This window comes from Megalops cyprinoides, chromosome 24 (assembly GCF_013368585.1).
Source record: "Megalops cyprinoides isolate fMegCyp1 chromosome 24, fMegCyp1.pri, whole genome shotgun sequence".
In the NCBI taxonomy this organism is placed as follows: Eukaryota; Metazoa; Chordata; class Actinopteri; order Elopiformes; family Megalopidae; genus Megalops; species Megalops cyprinoides.
In genome coordinates this window covers 16,371,817-16,390,460 of record NC_050606.1, presented here as the reverse complement: position 1 = coordinate 16,390,460, position 18,644 = coordinate 16,371,817, and the positions used below count along the sequence as shown (strand labels likewise).

Here is an 18,644-nt window from a genome sequence, read left to right as displayed (position 1 = left end):
TGTACATTTAAGCTTTTTGAGCTTGAACCAATTCATTCATTGTGATCCTGAACATTTAAGATGGTTAATCTCGGACCAATTCATTCACTGCGACACTGCACATGTAAGCTCATTAATCTTGGACTGATCCATTCACTGTGGATTTGTACATTCGTTTGGTGCACTTTTTACTCGTCAGGTTAAATTGCCAAAAATACCAAGAATCCTGAAATGACGAAACCCCAGGAAATCCAGCTGCTGCTCCTTTGCAAAATCTAATACACACACAGTGAACATGAAACAAAAGAGAAGCAAGGCACAGACAGGGAGATCAGCTCTTAAATGAAAAGTAAACTTTTATTATTTCCTGAACCACAAAATAGACTTCTTTGGTTGTACAAATTCACTAGTTACAGTCTTGGATGAGCTACAACCCCCAACCGTCACCTGATCCAACCCTCCCTTTTGAAAAACAAAAAGCCCCCCAAGAAAATCCAGAGAAAAGAACCAAACGAGAAAATTCAGTTAAATTATAAAACAACCGTGTGTAAAAATGTAGTGTATCTAGTACATCCCCTTTGCTTGGAAAATCCCGGAAAGATTTATCTGATTTAAAAAAGAAAAAAAAAAACATTCACAAATGACTGGTTTTCAGTTAGCAAGTACAAAACCAAGCGGTAATTAGTCAAATTAAACCCAACATCGAATCTTCATGAAGTATGTTACAGAGCTATCGATTTTAATGAACAGCAGTTTAAAGGAAGGAAGTCTGAATTGAGAGTAACACAAAGAGCTATGTTTGAGGGGGCTTGCGAAACTTGTCTTGAGAAAAATGGCATCAGATAACTTGTCCACTGTATGCACGGGTACCTCCCAGTCTTGTTTCTGTCTGTTTGTTGTCACCAGTCTGTATGCTGAAAGGACCTCAGCATGAGTAGGCTCAGTTTGTAATTTTAATGTGCTGATGTATATGTACATTATTCACACTGTAACACAGGATATATCAGTGGCTTCAGATTTAAACAAAAAAAAAAAAAACCAAACAAAGAGCAAGACACTAACATCTGCTACCTTCACCAGCTCTGGAAGGTAAGGGATGAACAGCAGGCTCTGATACAGAGTTCAGAATGGGAGCGATCGAGCCCCTCCGGAATTCCAGAAAAGGAGGAAGTGTTTTAAAAACTAGTCCACAGTCAGAGATGATCGCATGCAGTTCGCGTTGCCCGCGAAAAGGTTGGGCTGCCATTTCCAGCTGCGGCCGCTATCGCGGCTCTCGGCTCCTCCCGCCAACATTCCTGCAGCCGTCGCCGACTTGCGCTGGTTTGCGGTCCTCGGGTTGATGGACCCGCCGATCTCCGTAGTGTAGTCTCAAACGCCGGGTCCGGAATGTTCCGAGAGATCTGAAACTGTGATCCGTTCGTTTGCTTCGCTGCCACCTACAAATGTGAAAGCTAATCTTTCCCTCAGAGGTTCGGCTGAAGTCGTATATGAAGCCAGGGGGTTGTGTTCAGAGGCCTCTTACCACCATACAGTTCCATCCAAGACTGTCAAAAAATCTATTTCTGAACAATTTAGTTTTTTTTTTTTGCTGTTGCTTGTTTACTTCGCCCCGTGGATGTGTTATATCCTATTTAACACTATAAATACTACCATTCTACAGTACTGTACATATCTACTACATAAGTGTCCAGATGTGACACCTGAATTCTTAGAACATGTTTGAGTAAACAACCAGAGAACCTAGCCAATGTATCTGGTGACGCCTAAAAACATCTAATGAACTTTGAGTAGCTTCAAGGCTCCTTACCAAATCTAAAACCTATTAGAGCAGATGGAATTTCAGCAAATGAGCCTTCAGCATTCTAATGAAAATTTCAATGATCTCCTCTCGACCCGCAACAGTTAAGATCCGAGGGACTATCCCATGATTCTCGGCTTGGACACAGTCAAGAGAAGAGCTCTGCTGTGACCAGCCATTTACAATCACAGCATACTGCAAAGTATTGTGGGATACACATCCCACAGCTCCTTTCAGATCACCGTATCATTGGGAATACATTCAGCTGTAATGTAACCAGCACCGCAGAAAGAAATTCTACCAGCTGAGCACTAAGTGATTCATACAAATCTAAAGCTTTACAACAAGGCCTCAGTGTTACCATCCAACACTCTGAAAACAGTCTCTGCCGTGACAATCGCCAGGCACATCTTAGCCTCACCAAAACTGATATGTACTACAAAGTCCTACCAACACAAGTCCCATCTGCAGCATTCACTGTCATCTTTTCCCACTACCTTAAGATCACATTGGAAGAAATAATAAAATAATTTACTTTTAAAAGGAATAAAAACTGTTGTCTTTAAAATGGAGCGAGAGAACAGCTCAACAGAAAGATGTAGTGTCAGTTTCCTTGCCTTCAGGTGGCAGTGAAGGTAGCAGAATGATTATTTTTTTTAGGCAAGAAGGATGTTAAGAGTCCCTCTAGATATTTACAGCCTCCCAAGGACCCTTCTATCTTACATCCACTTAAACAGTAAACTTTTCAAAATTAATCATCATAACATCATTACAGTTAGTAAAACAACAATTAGTTTTCTTTTTTTTTTCCTCCACAAGATATTAAAATAACAATTAAAAATAATGAAAACCTCAAAATCGTAGAGGAGGCAGAAAATAAAAACAGATCTGTCACCAGTTAAAATATTTCAGCTTCTAAAACGCAAACTGAAAAAGAAAAAAAGAAGACTGCAAATATAAAAACAGGGTGGGTTTCATATTTTTTTACGTAACAGCGTGGCCCCACCCTGACCCTTTGCCTGTCACAGCCAGGAATTAGTGAAGGTGTTTCCATTCTATCTGTGGGCTTCATCTCCATAGCAACGACCCACCTCATTTACAGAGATGGCAGCCCCGACAGGCAGTATGCGCGCTTCCATGGAAACACGCCCTTAATGCGTCTGTCAATAAAGCAGCGTGCGTGAGTGTGTGTGTGTGTGTTGGGGATGCGTGTGTGAGTGCGTCTGTGTGTGTGTGTGTGCGTGGGTCTCTGTCGTCAGTGGCTGGCGGCGCGGGCAGCGTTATGTGGGAACGGCAGTCTCCAGGCTGCGCCGGCCGTGCCGCAGCTTGCGCTTGTTGCTGTAGAGCGCCATCTCTTCCAGCGCCGAGGTGGAGGGAAGAGAGGGGGACACCTGGGCGTCGCAGTCCGAGTGGGGCGCTGTGGGAGGACGCGGAGAGAGAGGGCAGAGAGGAGACGGAGAGGGACGTCAGAGAAAGAGGGAGGGAAGAGGAGAGAGGGAGAAAACAGGAGAAAGAGGGAGGGAAGAGAGGGCGGTCACCGGCAGGCAAAAGCAACAGAGCACACACACCGACTCGATCACAGGCTTTGGAAGAGGCCTTTTGGTGGGTCTTCGGGCAGTTTTACTTCAGGCTGTGCTGTAGTACAAAAATGGCCCCTAACTGCTGCAATAACGGAGAACTTCTCCCCAGGGGTGGACTAATGCTTCACAGGGGCAAAGTTGACTCTAACACTATCTCCCAGAATGGTGTGAACACCTCCTGTCAGTGAGCCAAAACGTGGGTCTGTTTGGGAGAGGAGCACACACTGACCCCCATACGCCTATCTTGTCAGCGTGTACAGGCCTATCGGTGCTTGGCTCCTTTCAGTACATTTCTGTCATCACCGCTCCTGTGTTTAAAAAGCCCCACACTCCCTCCGGTGACATCTGTTATCTACAAGGCTGTATTCCCTGACCCCCCAGTGCCTCTCCATTCTCACAAACAGCTTTAGGCAAACATACCACCGCCCCCCCCCCCCCATTTCCCTGCAGCAGACTTTAACACCGATTTTGAAGCCTTATTCAGCCCTCTATCCTACTGACACACCAAGTGAATGTGGCTGTGGGGGTGTTCTTTCTCTGTCACGCTCAGAGGGGTTAGGAGGCAGGAAGAGGACCATCAGCCTCCTGGGAATCTCTGGAGCAGATCCCGGTTTCCCAGGGGCTGATGGGACGCAGAGACGCAGCCGATTAGTGCAGTGAAGCTCGACCTGCAAGGAAAGCCCAGCGAAATCAGCTCCCCTCCCTTCACAACCCCCGTGATTGCAGTGGGTGAAGACCCAGCAGACCCACAAACCTTCTCCAGGACCCTCGCTCAGCTTTAGCCCACCTGAGAAGCCCCCACTGAGACACTGCGGCGATGACCGGCTCTGTTCTAACAGTGGTCCGAAACCTGGCCTCAGTCTAAAAACTGTACCGGTTTGTGGTTTTAACCTCTGAACCAAGAGGCTCAAGCTGCATTTACAGGACTCACACCCGGTCGGTGTTGGTGTAGGAGGAAGTGTGGTGTATTGTGGGTTTGGGGTGTGTGTTTGTAGATCAGACGTGCGGATGGCCCACCCCCACCCCTTCCCCTCACACCATGCTGGCAGCTGTGCTTCTGCACACAGAGAAAAGCAGAGAGAAGCATTGAGGCCGATCATCACTTTCCCCATTTATATCACGCTCACGCACTCACGTCCTACCAAGGTCTGACAGCTGATTATCCCAGGAAGTCACCTGAATCTGGGGGATGATCAAAGTGGGGGGTCACGTGAGTGTCACTTCAAGGAGAACAACATATAGAGAAATGGCTGACACCCTCTTCTGCTACAGAGTAGGAAGCTGTGGTCACAATCATTCTGTCATATTGTCTTTCCTGTCGAAATATACATGTTTTAAGTAACAGCTGGCCAACCAGGTTATTTCAGTGTGTAAATTTTCACTCCACTCACAGCGGCCCTGTGGTCAGTTACAGCGGGGTTGGAGGCTTTTGATGCTGGTGGCACGCTATGTATTTTCAAATTAAATGAGTGAAAGACCTGCAGCGTGGCATTTTGATGAATTCAAATATATTTAGCTACAGCTGAAAGGGCATCTCCTTAATTGTAATAGATAACTGTAACTGTAGTACAATTGCAATTGGATACTTATGCATTCCAGTTACAGCAGACTGTGTTTCAGACTCTTTGCGCTGTGTTCTGATTGGAAGCCCATTCTGAAGACATGATGATGAAGATGATGAAGAGGATGGTCGGCTGAGAACTCACCGGCGTTGCTGGGACTGTGGTCAGGGAAGTGAACGCTGTCAGCGGGATCGGGGGACTGCAAGAGGAGAGGAGAGAGTGAGAGAGGGGGAGAGGGGGAGGAGAGAAGAGGGCACCCCCAATTCCTGGTTAACCTCCACCAATGAATCAGAGGGCCAGGCAGACAGGTAGAGGGGTCAGGGAAAACTCAAATGAGGTCACTCTTTGGGTCTCCCACCTTATTCTGTTCAATCAGCATAACATACCATTTTCAAAAAGGACGCATCTCATTTCTCCTTAAAAGGAATAGAAAAAAACTGATCTTATACTGCAGCCATCTAAAAATGTGGTACATATCTACTTCACTACTTTGCTCATTGATTTTCACTACACAGGAGATTCTTCTTTTTACCTCTCCACAATAGAAATGTACTACAAAAAGATCTTAAATCTTTTGACAAATATGGGGTTATGCATTTAACTTTAAAACACTGGATTTCATTTAAGCTAGAACTGATCAATTAAAAACTGTGAAGGAATTAAAACCAGATTGGAAAAAAGGAATGAGTGAAGGACTTGAAAACCTATTAAACTGGTGCAACCTCTAAAATTATTCAGTGAATGCAAACTGGCTTTACCTGTATAGAAATATGCACACTTTGACCTAAGTGATTGAAGGCCTGTTGGTCTGTCTGAAAATTTACCCATAGTGCCCTGCATCACCCTCTAAGCCTGCCAGCCTGGTCCATCCGGGGTGCAATATTTAGGGGTCCCCTTGGTGACACGAGACCCCAGGGGGGGCGGCACAGTACACCGAACGGCAGTCACTTCAACACACAGCGACCCGGAGAGCAGGAAAAGCGCATGTTAACACGCAGCCAGGAAGACGTCAGAGGTCAGCACGGTCCAGCACACCAACACACCATGGAACACAGTTCACCTCGTGAAGCCACAGATACTCCCCCACCTACAACTGCCACGAGCATGCAAACCGGGAGGGGGGCAGACCAGACCAGACACCCCACTGACACAGCAGGCTGATCCCACTCAAGGCCGAGTGAGGCTCCACCATCCGCCTCACGGGTTCATCAAGTGCTATGAAAGGCTGAATGATTTCGACTGGTGCAAAAGCGAATGGACAAGTGCTTTGTTTGGTCCATATTCATCAGTCACGTGATCACTGCTAGGTTCACAACCTAGCGTGTCTCACTTTCAGTGCTGCCTTTCAAGTCAGGGGTCGATGCATGTGTGCTATGAGGAGGTTGCGTCTGATTCCTGGAAAAAGGGCGTTTTGCTCCCACTCCTGTTCATCCCAGCTGGAAAACCTTCCATTACTCCCAAGGGCTGTACCCTCCAGCTTGCATCTGTTTCCTTCTAGGGTCACGGGACATCTAATAAAATAGCAGGGCTGGTAACCGAAAGGTTGCAGGTTTGATTCCCCACTGGGGCACTGCTGCTGTACCCTTGGGCAAGTAACCATCCAGCTGTATAAATGGACAATATGTTAAGTTGTAGCCTCTGTAAGTCACTCTGGAGAAGAGCATTTGCTAAATGACAAAAATGCAATGTAATGTAACCTACTGTTGCTACTTGGGGATTTTCTCCGAATCATTTTCTGACCTTAAAGCTGTGAATTTTTTATGCCCAGGACTGAATTTGGCAGACACCAATGAGCACACGAGAGTGGAGGGTACAGCCTATGTGTTACTCATACCTCTTTCCCAGATCAATATTGAGTACACGGTACACAAACTCTGCTTAAAACACTATGAAAGGTCCACCAAATAGCAGAAGATCAGCTTGCCCTCGTCTCCACAGCTAAGCCCTTAAACTGGACTCTCCTCTAATAAAGAGTTAGACCAATGCATTAGCATCAGCACTGGCCTTCACAGCTAATCTAGGTTCAAACTGGTGATAAAAAACATGAGATTAACAGGCATAAGGTTTTGGTTTCTGCATCTCAGATGATGGTGGAATATATAGTAAATACGTAATGAGTAAAAATGAGCTATAGAGAGAAAATAAGAGATAAGTACCGTTATGACAGTTTTGAACAAATGGCTGAGGTGGACAGCCATTGGGTGGCCTTTCTGTGCTTAACAGTGTCAACATCAGCAGCAGATACACCAACACAGACTGACAAGTACAGTAACCGGTTCTCCAGATCGACCCAGACCAGGAAAAGTTAGGAATGACGGACAACGGTACAGACAGACCCACAGAAGACCTGCCATCAACCGGAGCTCAAGAGGAGATTTTCCCCCATGCTCTCTCAGCCTCTCAATGCTCCCTCTGTCAGGGCAAGCTCCCCACAAAAGTCTTCCCAGCGCCCATCACCCACGACTGAGGGGTGTACATCTCCCGTCTTATCCGATTGGCTTATTTTCATACCCCATTGCCGCTACTGCACATCCATTTCTGGCTGCCTGGATAAATGGCTCTCTAGAGTGTACAATTTGAACCGGATTTTCAGAATTAATTTCAAGCCTGGGCAATCTGGACTACAGCTTGATTCAAGACTCTGAGCGTGGCTGTTTGACAGTACTGTGAAATATGAATCAGGCAGCACAGACCGTGTTAAATATGTACTGCCTGCCTAGTGCCTAACGCCTGTATATCTTACACTGTCAGAGCCCAAACCTAGAAATGCACTGAAGTGACTAAAGAGGCTATTCAAAGGGGCTCTTTGCCTCTCATGCTTTTTTTAAGCTACTGTTTAAATCACACTCATTCCCGGAGGAGAGGCGGCTTCAGAATGACCTTTCATTCAAGCAGCTCACTGTTAATTAAGCTGGATATATCCATGTTTCGAGGGCAGCACAGGGTATGAAGACAGAAAGGACAAGGATGCGGGTGACGTCTCCTCATTTTTATAGCCATCTGCTAGGGGTGGGGCAAGGTGCCAGTCAGGTGGGTATCACAGCTCCCAAGATTGGTGAGTGTCGATGTAAGACACTTAGGTGGCTTGTAAGGCATGTATGGAGGGAAATAGAGAGTGGAGTGTAGGAAAGGAGTAAAAACAGGTGTGGAAGGTATAAGGCTTTACACTCATTTTGATTAACAACAGTACTAATAACTTTCTTACTCGGGGAGACCGGAGATTGCAGGAGGTCAAATACTGAGATGATTAGTTCCTATTCATAGAAATCTATTAAATTTAATGATGATACACAATTGCTTCAAATCTGCTGTTGAGTGAACATTAGCAGGATATGTCAAAGTGCAAATCCAGACTTCCTGCTTCAGCGGTAATCGAGGCTGGCATAGTATATCATTGGTGGCAGGTCAGGTTAAGGAGAGTTCCCTTGTGCCATGTAGTCAATGGAAACAACAACCAAGATGGAAGCTACTTCATCGATGCAAGGATGTCCTTTCCTGATCAAAACGGTAATATCTAGCCTGGATTCATGTATATGAATATCTAGCCATGGCTTGAGGAATCCAGATTTCCATTGTCCAGGCACATGGGGGCCAGCAGAGAGGCCGAGTTCTAGGGCCGGGAGATGGGGTGAGGGGACTGGGAGACAGCGGAGAGCCTCAGAGAGAGTGCTGAGATCTGGGAGCTGAGCATGCAAGCGATACCTGGATGTCGTATACGGGTTTGGAAGAGGGAATCGCAGCGAACTGACGGTAGTCAAACTTCTTTTCTGACAGGGACTAAAAGGGACAGCAAATAAGGAGTGAGCGAAGAGGCGGAGCCCCGGCCCACACGGGGAGGCGGGTCAAGCGGCAGGAAGCGGGATCTATCCCGGGCTGTGATTGGCCGGGTGACTAAAGTGGTTACAAATGGATCAGACAAGCTTCAGCTGTTGGCCAGGCTTCACAACCTTGTAAAACGTCTAGCAAACGTTCAGAGTAAGCGAGTCTTTACAGCGAGAGCCTCCACAATTCTGTGCAGGCAGTGGAAAATATGCACCACTTTCGACTCATAAAATTCAAATTACACTACACGTTAATCACATCCTGTTGCTGGCTAAACTCAGTAAATTAGGCATACAGTGACTGAGAAGATAACCAACTTGAGGGAAAAGCTGAAGGTACATTTTTAGATATGAGACAAACGATGCAGATTTCTTCCCTCCACGCTACGTTTATGGTTCCCACTCCCAGCTGCTGAAACTATCTCCAGCAGTGGGACTATGGAAAGGACCTCTTTCATGCTCAGAGTGTAGGGAAGAACAAAGGATCACTATTGTTTCGAGTGGAGGAGACCAGACTGCTAAAACTGCAGTCTGCATTCAGCCACAATAGCCAGTCTGTAAAAGTAGCTGAGGATTGGCCTCTGAGGACCGACAATAAAAAGACGAGACTCTAACCTCACTGTCTAACACTGGAACAGAGGGGTTCTGTCTCTAGGCAGCCATTAAACTGGGCAGGGGCTGGGAAAAGAATGCGAGATGCCTATGGTGGTGAGGAAGACTACTAAACTATGAAAAGACTACTGAAGTAAACTATGAATGTAATCTAACGGTTTAACGCACCCGTTATCTCTACCAGCTAATTTGTACCATGACTGGCCAACCACTGAAAGCTGCTCATGCAGCACTTCTAATATTGTTGACTCATGGTTTTTCACTTGTAAGTCACTTTGGATAAAAGTGTCTGCCAAATGAATAAATGTAAATGTAAATGTAAATGTAAGACACTAGAACTGGAGGAATCAAAGAGAAAGAGTGAGATACAGATCTTATGGTGAGCAGAGGAGCTCTCTCATACTGTATATAAAGAGTGCGGAGTTCCTGCAAAAGAATCAAAACAGGTGAAGGGGAGAACAGGAGGCTTTCAATGCCTGTGAAGCGAAACATTTCAAGCACAGAGGGCGAGACCTCAGATTCCGCACTGGGCCCCTGCTGATTTAAATTTGCAGGTGGCTCAGGGCATGTGACACGCAATCCTTAGAAACAAATCTTATGCAAAAGGGATGCCGATCCACACCCAGCATGTTGCCTGGGAGACACAGTCCACTGGGGGGAAGAAATACATAAATAAGTAAATAAATAAATAAAAATCAGCGCTTACCAGTCTGCCCGGTGACGTCACACTTCGAGGGCTTGCATCTGTTAAGGGGTCAAGCAAGACAAAATGATCAGTCTGAATCAAATGGGTGAGATCGCTTTCGGTCTCAAGTGCTTTTGCAGATACAATGTCTACTATGGTGACTGCACTGTACATAGCTTATTTGGGGTGGCAGCGGAGCATAGTGGTTAAGGAGGAGGACTTGTAACTGAAAGGTTGCTGGTTCGATTCCCCACTGGGGCACTGCTGCTGTACCCTTGGGCAAGGTACTTAACCCACAACTGCCTCAGTAAATATCCAGCTGTATAAATGGATAACATTGTAAAAAACTGCAACCTACGTAAGTTGCTCTGGGTAAGAGCGTCTGCTAAATAATGTAATGTAATCATGGTACATCTTACTGACTCTGAGCACAAAAGGAGATTCTTTCAAATAAGTACATGATAAATAAATGAATGACTAAGTAAAATCCTAACAAAGAGGACCCAAATAAAGAACGCTAATACCAGGATAAAGCAGTTCCCTTTAATAAAAGGCACTGCTTGATCCTCTGCTTCCTGTGAGTGATGTACAGGACCCTGTGTGGTATTAGTGTGGTATTCGTGTGGAGGCTCTGCTGCGGACAGACCTTCCAGGGGCGTGGGAGAGGGCGTGGGCGCGGGGGAGGGCGACTCGGACAGCTGGTCCAGGGCGCCGCGCTTCTTGGCGTCCCGGGACTTGGCGATCACCATCTGGGCTTTGAGAGCGTCCTGCTCCAGTGACTTCATCCTGGGAGGGAGAGGGAGAGAGTACGGTCAGAGGCCGGAGACAGGGCGGAGAGGGAAAGATGGAGTCGGGGTGGAAACAGGGCTATGAGAGAGAGAGAGAGAGAGAAAGACAGAGGCGGGGGTGGGGGAAGCATGGAGACAGGGTTATGGGGGTGGAGAGAGATGGGGCAGAGAGGGAGAGAGAGCTATGAGGCGGGGAGAGAGAAGAGAGAGCATTTAGCTAAAGAGCAGCGTGGGCAAGACAAAGTGTGGACTGAGAGAGAGAGAGAGAGAGAGAGGAGCAAAGATGGCCCAGACAGCTGTAGCCTATTAATGAGCGTGACACATAGTGAAAGAGTAGCGTGGTGAACTGAGCTGACAGAACAGCTGGATGGGTAACAGCCAAATGTGAGCAGGGTGCGTGACCTCTGAATCCCGGGGTCCTGCCAATGAACACCCTGAGGAGACACCCCCTCCCACCCCCCCTCCCCACGATGCAAAGCGGCGGGCGGAGCGGAGCGCAGACCTGGGCTGGGGGGCCGAGGCGGTGGCCTGAGACGCCCTCACTCGGGACTGGTACAGTCTTTTAGCCAGGTTCTGCTCATACTGTCTAACATCCTCCTCCAGCCCATCGGGCCGGGGGTGGGGCGGGGCCGAGGGGGCGGGGAGGGGGGAGGGCGCGGGGCTAAAGGGAGGCAGGGAGGGAGGAGGAGGGAGAGGGCAGGGCCAAGAAGGAGGGTAGGTGGGGCCGAGGGGGCGGGGAGGAAGGAGTGGGGCCAAGCGGGAAAATCAGGTCACAGGGAAAAGGACAGACAGACAGACAGACACGCAGTTATAGAAAGAGGGGGAAAGACACAGAGACAGGAGAAATAACACACGCACAAGGAGATAAGGAGGTTAGGAAATTAAAGATCAACAACAAGAACAGCAAGGAGGAAGAAAACAAGCAGGGGTTCACTGAGTCTTAACATCACTATCCTTTTTAGCAGAGACTTGTATCATATTTGTTTGTGGCAAACAACACTTTCATATGTGATTTGCCATGAAAGCACAAATAATGCCGTAATATTTAGACATACTGGAAAACAGCTTCAGAATAATATTGCATGGATTTATACAATTTGGAATTCTACCAATTTCAACACTTTGTTGTCCCCTCTGGTTTTCTGACAAGACGTTTGACATAATCTGCAGCCACACACTTGTGTAGCACTGCTTATTACCGCCAGAATATGAAGTTGTTTGCTGTACAAACAAGCCAAAACAGATTATTACAAATTTCAATATAACATTCCCTGCTTCATACCGAGGAGCATTAATGCATTAACGTATCTGCACAGTTCAGCACAGAAACACTACTAGCTTTATCCATTAGATAATAATGAGTTTTTTATTAATATATTTTCTTTTTTAAAATTACTACATTTATTAAGTTATTTCTCTTCTTAGCTTGAGTGGCTCTAGCCCTTAGCGATGTTTATGAACTTACATTTGAACCCCCTTAGTGACACAACACCTACATCAGAAGGAGAAAACAGGTAGGAATACAATGACTTACAACAAACCACAGAGAGAGGAAAAGAGAGAGACTGGGAGAAGGAGAGAGAAAGGAGCTGGGGAATTAAATCACAAGGGGATCCTGTGAACCTTCACCTGGAATGCTGCTACCCACATCTGCAATTCCCATTTATGTCCCTTTAGTGGTGCTTGTGTTTGCGTTTGTCATGAATACTGCTAAATAATGTGTGTGTGTGAGTGTGAGTGCGTGTGTGTGAGTGCGTGTGTGTGTGTGAGTGCGTGTGTGTGAGTATGTGCGCGTGTATGTGCGCGTGTGTGTGAGTGTGAGTGTATGTGTGTGAGAGTGTGTGAGTGTATGTGTGTGAGAGTGTGTGAGTGTATGTGTGTGAGTATGCCTGAGTGTATGTGTGTATGTGTGTATGTGTGTGAGTGTGTGTGAGTGTGTATGTGTGTATGTGTGTATGTGTGTGTGTATGTATGTGTGTATGTGTGTGAGTGTGTGTGAGTGTGTGTGAGTGTGTATGTGTGTATGTGTGTGAGTGTGTGAGTGTGTGCGTGCGTGCGTGCGTGCGTGTGTGAGAGTGTATGTGTGTGAGTATGCCTGAGTGTATGTGTGCGTGTGTGTGAGTGAGTGTGTGAGTGAGTGTATGTGTGTGTGAGTGAGTGCGTGTGTGAGTGCATGTGTGTGAGTATGTGTGTGTGTGCGTGTATGTGTGCGTGTGAGAGTGTATGTGTGTGAGTATGCCTGAGTGTATGTGTGCGTGTGTGTGTGTGAGTGAGTGAGTGTATGTGTGTGCGTGTGTGAGTGTGTGTGAGAGTGTGTGAGAGTGAGTGTATGTGTGCGCGTGTGTGCGTGTGTGAGTGAATCGTACCGCGCTGCCCTCCACAGCGCCCTCTTCTCCGCCTCCAGCGCGCGTCTCTCGGCGGGGGACAGCTCCTTGTCGGGGATGGCCGCCAGCTCCGGGCTCTGCATGCGTAGGCGCTCCTGGTGACGCCGCTCCGCCTTGGCCGTCCGGATCGGCGCGCACGACTCCCCGGGGTACACGGGGGTCAGGCTGCGAAGGGATACGCACACACACACACACAGGCACCGTTTAAAACACATCCAGCCTCTGTATGTACCACAGACAGCTTGTGCTTTTGAGCCCTTTGTTGGGAACCAGTTTTTTTAAACATTCTTTAAATGTTTACTTTGGCCCTTGTAGTATTTTGACATAATCTATCCCCCTCCTTAATTATGTGTATTAAGATAAAAAAAGAAGAAAGCTTTTCAGCTTTTTGTTCTTCATTTTCCTTCAGTCTCTTAAACATGCGCTCTGATACTTATGGACACTCTGGCAACACTAATTCATTTTAAACATTTGTTGCTGATATAGAGATGACAATAATCATGGCAAAGAGTCACAAACCAACACGACAACACAATTCAAAATACCCAGTCATGGAATTGGGCCTGTTCTCCAGCCTGAAGCTGTCCTCCAGGGAGTTCCTGCTGGGTTCCCCTTTCCCGTCCACCGACGAGGGCCTGCGGAGACACAGCACAGCATCAGCAGCGTCGCTGAGCAACTGCACACCAGCGGGGCTACAAGGGTGTGTGCGCTCTACAGGAAACATGCACTGGCTGCTCTCTCCACAGACCATCACTGCCATGACAGCACAGACAGTACTGCCAATTTAGGCAGCGGCAGCTGTCTGTGCTTAACCCACAACTGCCTCAGTAAATATCCTGCTGTATAAATGGATAACATGTAAAAACTGTAACCTATGTAATTTTCTCTGGATAAGAGCATCTGTTAAATGACAATAATGTAATGTAATGTATGAAAATGAGTCTGGTCTACTCTGAACGGCCTTTCAACTGAGCTCACCACATTAAAACAAAGCCATACAAGCTTCTGATGCAGAACTAATTTATCTACATGGCTATATACACTGTAGAAAATGTGGAATATCGGCTGAAGTATCAGATTGGATTTGAGACTGTTCCGTCACAGAGAAATAGGGGAGGGCTTACCCTGAGCTAGGTGGCGTGGTGGAGTAGCCGGGGGGCGTGGCACAGTGGTCAGGGGGCGGGGAGCGGCGGTTAGCCACACTCTCGATCTTGTACTCCACCCCGTCCAGCATCACCTTGCCCTGGGCCTTGATCTCCGCCACCTGCTTGGCCAGGTCCTCTTCCTCCTCCTCCTCCTCATCCTCGTCCAGCAGGTAGTCCCGGGTGTTCTGCTCCAACCTCCGTGCTGGGTAAGCAGATTTACACAGAGTGAGGGAGAGCTCTGATGAGCTTTTATAGCCAATGCTCCTTATCTGGGAAGTCTTATCTAAGCGCAATTACAGTACCAGTAAAAAGTTTGGACACACCTGATTAAGATGGGAAACATGCATTCAAAGACATTTTGATCTAAAGACTTGATCTAGAGACTAAAAGACTGAAGACTAAAATTTGTTTCTTAGACAAATAGTGATGTCGATGGCTATGTATGAATTTATTTCCAAAAAAATATTTTTTGGCTACTTTGAAGAATCTAAAAGATCTAAAAGGATCTTTAACACTTTTTTGGTCACAGCATAATTCCATTTGTGTGATTTCACAGTTTTGTTGAGTGAAAAATAGTAAAAATAAAGAATAAAAGTTGTGTTCAAACTTTTGACTGACACTGTAAATCAACCCAGACCACTTCACAGTCCTTTTTCCTGACCATGCCGAAAGGGGAGGTAGAGCAGAGCACTGACCTTCCTCCTCCTTCATCTTCTTCAGGTCGTCCTCGCCCACCAGAGACACCCGGGGCTTGGGTTTGCTGTCGGGCGTTGGCTGCTTGACGTCAATCTCGAAGTACTTCTGCCGGTCCCTGAAGGAGCGCTGCTCCGGGCTGCCACGCCCGCTGGGAGGCGGGGTCTGAGAGAGGGCGAGGTTTAGAGGAGGATTTAGAAGAAGGCAGAGAACCTTCCTAAAAGGAGAGCCCAAATGTGGAGTCTGGGGTGATAAAACATCTTAAAATATCTTCTGTAATATATACGATGTGATATATATGCGTGTGGGGAAAAAATGAAATTCAAATTCAGCCAAATAATTCATTTAATATTAGGCCTCAGGTGCTTCAATCAAGATTCTATCACTGTTCCAGAATCTCCAACAGAGACATGATTGGAATGTAGGATTTCCACAAACACTCACGGTTAAAATGAATATTATAATAGTACATGGTTCTCTTTTGCATTAAGGTTCTCCTTTACAGAGCTTTGTGTCCACTGTTGTTGTGGGCGTTTAAGAGTTGAAAAATGCTAAAATGAGGCATTGTGGGAGATCTGAAGAAGACAGACTTAACTAAACAGAGCTCCATTTGCTCGTACAGCAAAAAGAAATACAAGCAGCTCCCGGGCTTTTCCCAATAATTCTCTTAAGCAAGACTTCATGCCACATATTGTATAAAACATACTGTTATTAGTACTAGTGATGCAAGGAATTGTGAGGGCATATTTTTCTCAAAAAAAAAAAAAAAATCACTGTTAATGAGGAAAACCCCTCCACCACTGCAGTGAAAGACTAGAGATAGATAAGAGTTTCACAGTGTCGCACTACGATCCCCCTTCTCCCACCAATGCAGCACCGTCACCAAGGCTACCTCCACCAGTGCCCACCAGCCAGACCACACCCTGCCCGTCACCAGAGAGGCACGGGTACCTGCAGCTCCAGGGAGGGCCGGGAGAGGCGGGGCACGGCCGCCAGGCTCAGGTACTCCCTGCGGTCGGAGGACAGGGACGGGCGGGGGGAGATGGGGGCCGTGCCCCCTGCTCCTTGCCCGTCGCCCGCGCCCTTCTCCTCAAACACCTCATCCAGCTCGGGCTGCAACAGCCACACAGGAGGTCTCTGCGCTGCTCGACTCATAACCCGCCCAGTCACGTGACCCTTCCAGTCACGTGACCATTACTACCACACTCAAGAGCATTGGCTCTGTTTCTGAGACATTCTTACAACCCACAATCTGTCACGAGAGCTATTGCATCTGTTAGATCTGCTCCTCCCCTAACATTCTCATCCCCCATCTCCGATTTCATTATCCAGAAAAAAAGCAGCAGGTTTCTCCATCACAGCGCAAGATTCCGAGAACGCAGGGCCACACCGGTATAAAACCAATAACGTCTGAACTCCTTAACTGAATTCTCATTGCTTCAAACATCAGAGGCTGCACCCTGGCAGTAAGTGATGCAGAATATAGTTACAGTACACTTATTCTTATTGTAGATGCACTAGATTCAAAATGGAGTATTCCACAAGTTAAAATCCAAGGAGAACTGAAACTCACCTCTAGCGAAGGATGCTTGGGCTGAATGTGGTTCTTTTGGCCAAGGGGATCCTGCAGACACACAGAGCCAGGCGTTAGGAGAGGCAGAGGATACAACGCTGGGAAGCTGGACTGTATCCAGCACTCCCTGCCTCTGTGTGATGGGGTTCGCACCGTGCACAGATGAGCCGTGACTGGCTCCTGGTGAGATGGGATTTCAGCACACCGCGACTGTCAAAACAAGGCCGTGACATTTAAGCGCGCTAAAAGGGAAGCAGGAGGCCGGGTGGGACGGGCCGCCTCCTGCCGGCTCCATGCGGGGAAGGCAAGCGTCACATCACTCGAGCAAACACTTCATGCAGATAATCGCGTGCCCCGCTTCCTGCGCAAGGCATTGTGGGATGCGGCTGACCGGGGGGTTCCAGCATGCTTCTACTCGGGGGTTGCAGGGGTCCTGGGGGCCACGCCCGGCCGCTCCGCCTACCTGCCGAGGCTCCAGCACGGCCAGCGAGTGGGGCACGGCCGCGAAGGCCTTGTACGCCTGCTTGAAATTGACGGGGAACTCGTCGGGCGACAGAGGGAGAGGGGCGCGAGGCTGCTGGGAAGGAGGGAGAGAGGGAGGAAGCAGAGAGTGAGAGAGAGAGAGGGAGGAAGCAGAGAGTGAGAGGAAGGGACGGAGGGAACATAGAGAGAGAGGGATAAAGGGAAGGAACAGAGTGAGAGAGAGGGAGAGAGGGAGGAAACGGGGAGAGAGAGAGAGTGAGGGATAGAGGGAGGAAATGGAGAGAGAGAGGGGGATAGAGGGAGGAAACGGAGAGAGAGAGAGGGACAGAGGGAGGAAATGGGGGAAAGCAGGCAGCAGGGGACCAGGACAGGGGTGACAGTCTGAGTAGAAGAACGCTACAGAGCTTTCAGAAAGACAGGCCCTGCACTGCGCAGTTTAACCTCGCTAGGAGGGGGAAGAGAGAGCCTGAGGCTGGGGCTGGGGAGACTGTTTAAACAACGTGGGTGTTTGAAGAACCGGCTTCATCCAAACCGTATGCTCATATTTAGGTCATCTGCCTGATAAAAAATACACTAGAAAAAGAAGGAAAAGTCTACAGGAGATACAAAACTGGACACCAGTGAAACAAAGAGAAAAGAAAGCTGTCTGGTCCTGGTGGACAATGCTCCATTTGGGGCTGGAGTCCCTACTCTACATGTTTCCGTTATTGGAAAAGCGGTCCTTTATGGGTAAAGGTGCGACAAGCAGCAACCCAAACCGGCCCAGCGATGTGATCATGCAGCTTAGCGCCTTTCGCGTTGCCAGCGTTTGATGTGGTGAAACCGCCTTTGCTAAGCGTTGAGCCAAACTTGCCAGCTGTGAACATCTCAAATCACGACTGATCTCTGCTTCGATGCTGAGACTGCGCCTGGTGTGTCACCGCTTAACCCCTGCGCGGGGTGTGTTTGTGCGGGTTCTTACAGAGGCCGGCGAGCCGACGGGGGAGGGGCCGTGCAGGAACGGGCTGGGACTGCCTCGGCCGTCCTGATTGGGGGACGGTGTGCTGCTCTGCCACACGCGAGAGATAGGCTGGATCACCCCGGGCCTGGTCTGTGAGGCGGAGACAATCATTAGTACATTCATTACATTCATTCATCTACATTCATTTGAATGTAATGAAATGTAGTACAAAACAAAAATCACTAATTCTGATTTCCTGACCCACAACACAGGACTGTTACAGAAACGACCTAGAGCAGATTTTAGGTGGTCAATACAGAAGGCCTTTTTCCAGATTTTTCAGACTTGGGGAACAACCATCGGAGCAATAGGTTACTATAAACAAGGTCTTAAGTTTTTAAACTGCCCTGTACAAATCTGCAAGTCAACTACATTACTGAAGAATCAAATTGAAAAGGATTACCCTGCTAATGACTAATGTATGGCATTCTCAATACTGCTGTGATGTTACTACAGCCTGACAACCTTGCTACATTCTAGCAGTGTTGCTATAAGTGTATCAGCCGGGTAACTGAATTGTGACGGAATGAAAATCCAAGCC

The 18,644-nt window shown here is 47.6% G+C and overlaps 1 protein-coding gene across 1 annotated transcript in view; it reads right to left on the bottom strand.

Annotated features, from left to right (window-relative positions):
* Positions 1–2,732: 2,732 nt before the first annotated feature.
* Positions 2,733–18,644, bottom strand: part of LOC118770848 (protein scribble homolog) — an 88,661-nt gene continuing 72,749 nt past the window's right edge. The window contains exons 31-42 of the mRNA XM_036518580.1: positions 18,065–18,193; positions 17,084–17,197; positions 16,621–16,671; positions 15,999–16,160; positions 15,050–15,212; positions 14,334–14,556; positions 13,755–13,844; positions 13,192–13,374; positions 10,684–10,823; positions 10,059–10,096; positions 5,064–5,118; positions 2,733–3,194 (exon numbers count right to left, since the gene is read on the bottom strand). Of these exons, the coding sequence (XP_036374473.1) occupies positions 3,058–3,194; positions 5,064–5,118; positions 10,059–10,096; positions 10,684–10,823; positions 13,192–13,374; positions 13,755–13,844; positions 14,334–14,556; positions 15,050–15,212; positions 15,999–16,160; positions 16,621–16,671; positions 17,084–17,197; positions 18,065–18,193 (1,485 nt within the window). The 3' untranslated portion in view covers positions 2,733–3,057. The remainder of the gene's footprint in view (positions 3,195–5,063; positions 5,119–10,058; positions 10,097–10,683; positions 10,824–13,191; positions 13,375–13,754; positions 13,845–14,333; positions 14,557–15,049; positions 15,213–15,998; positions 16,161–16,620; positions 16,672–17,083; positions 17,198–18,064; positions 18,194–18,644) is intronic.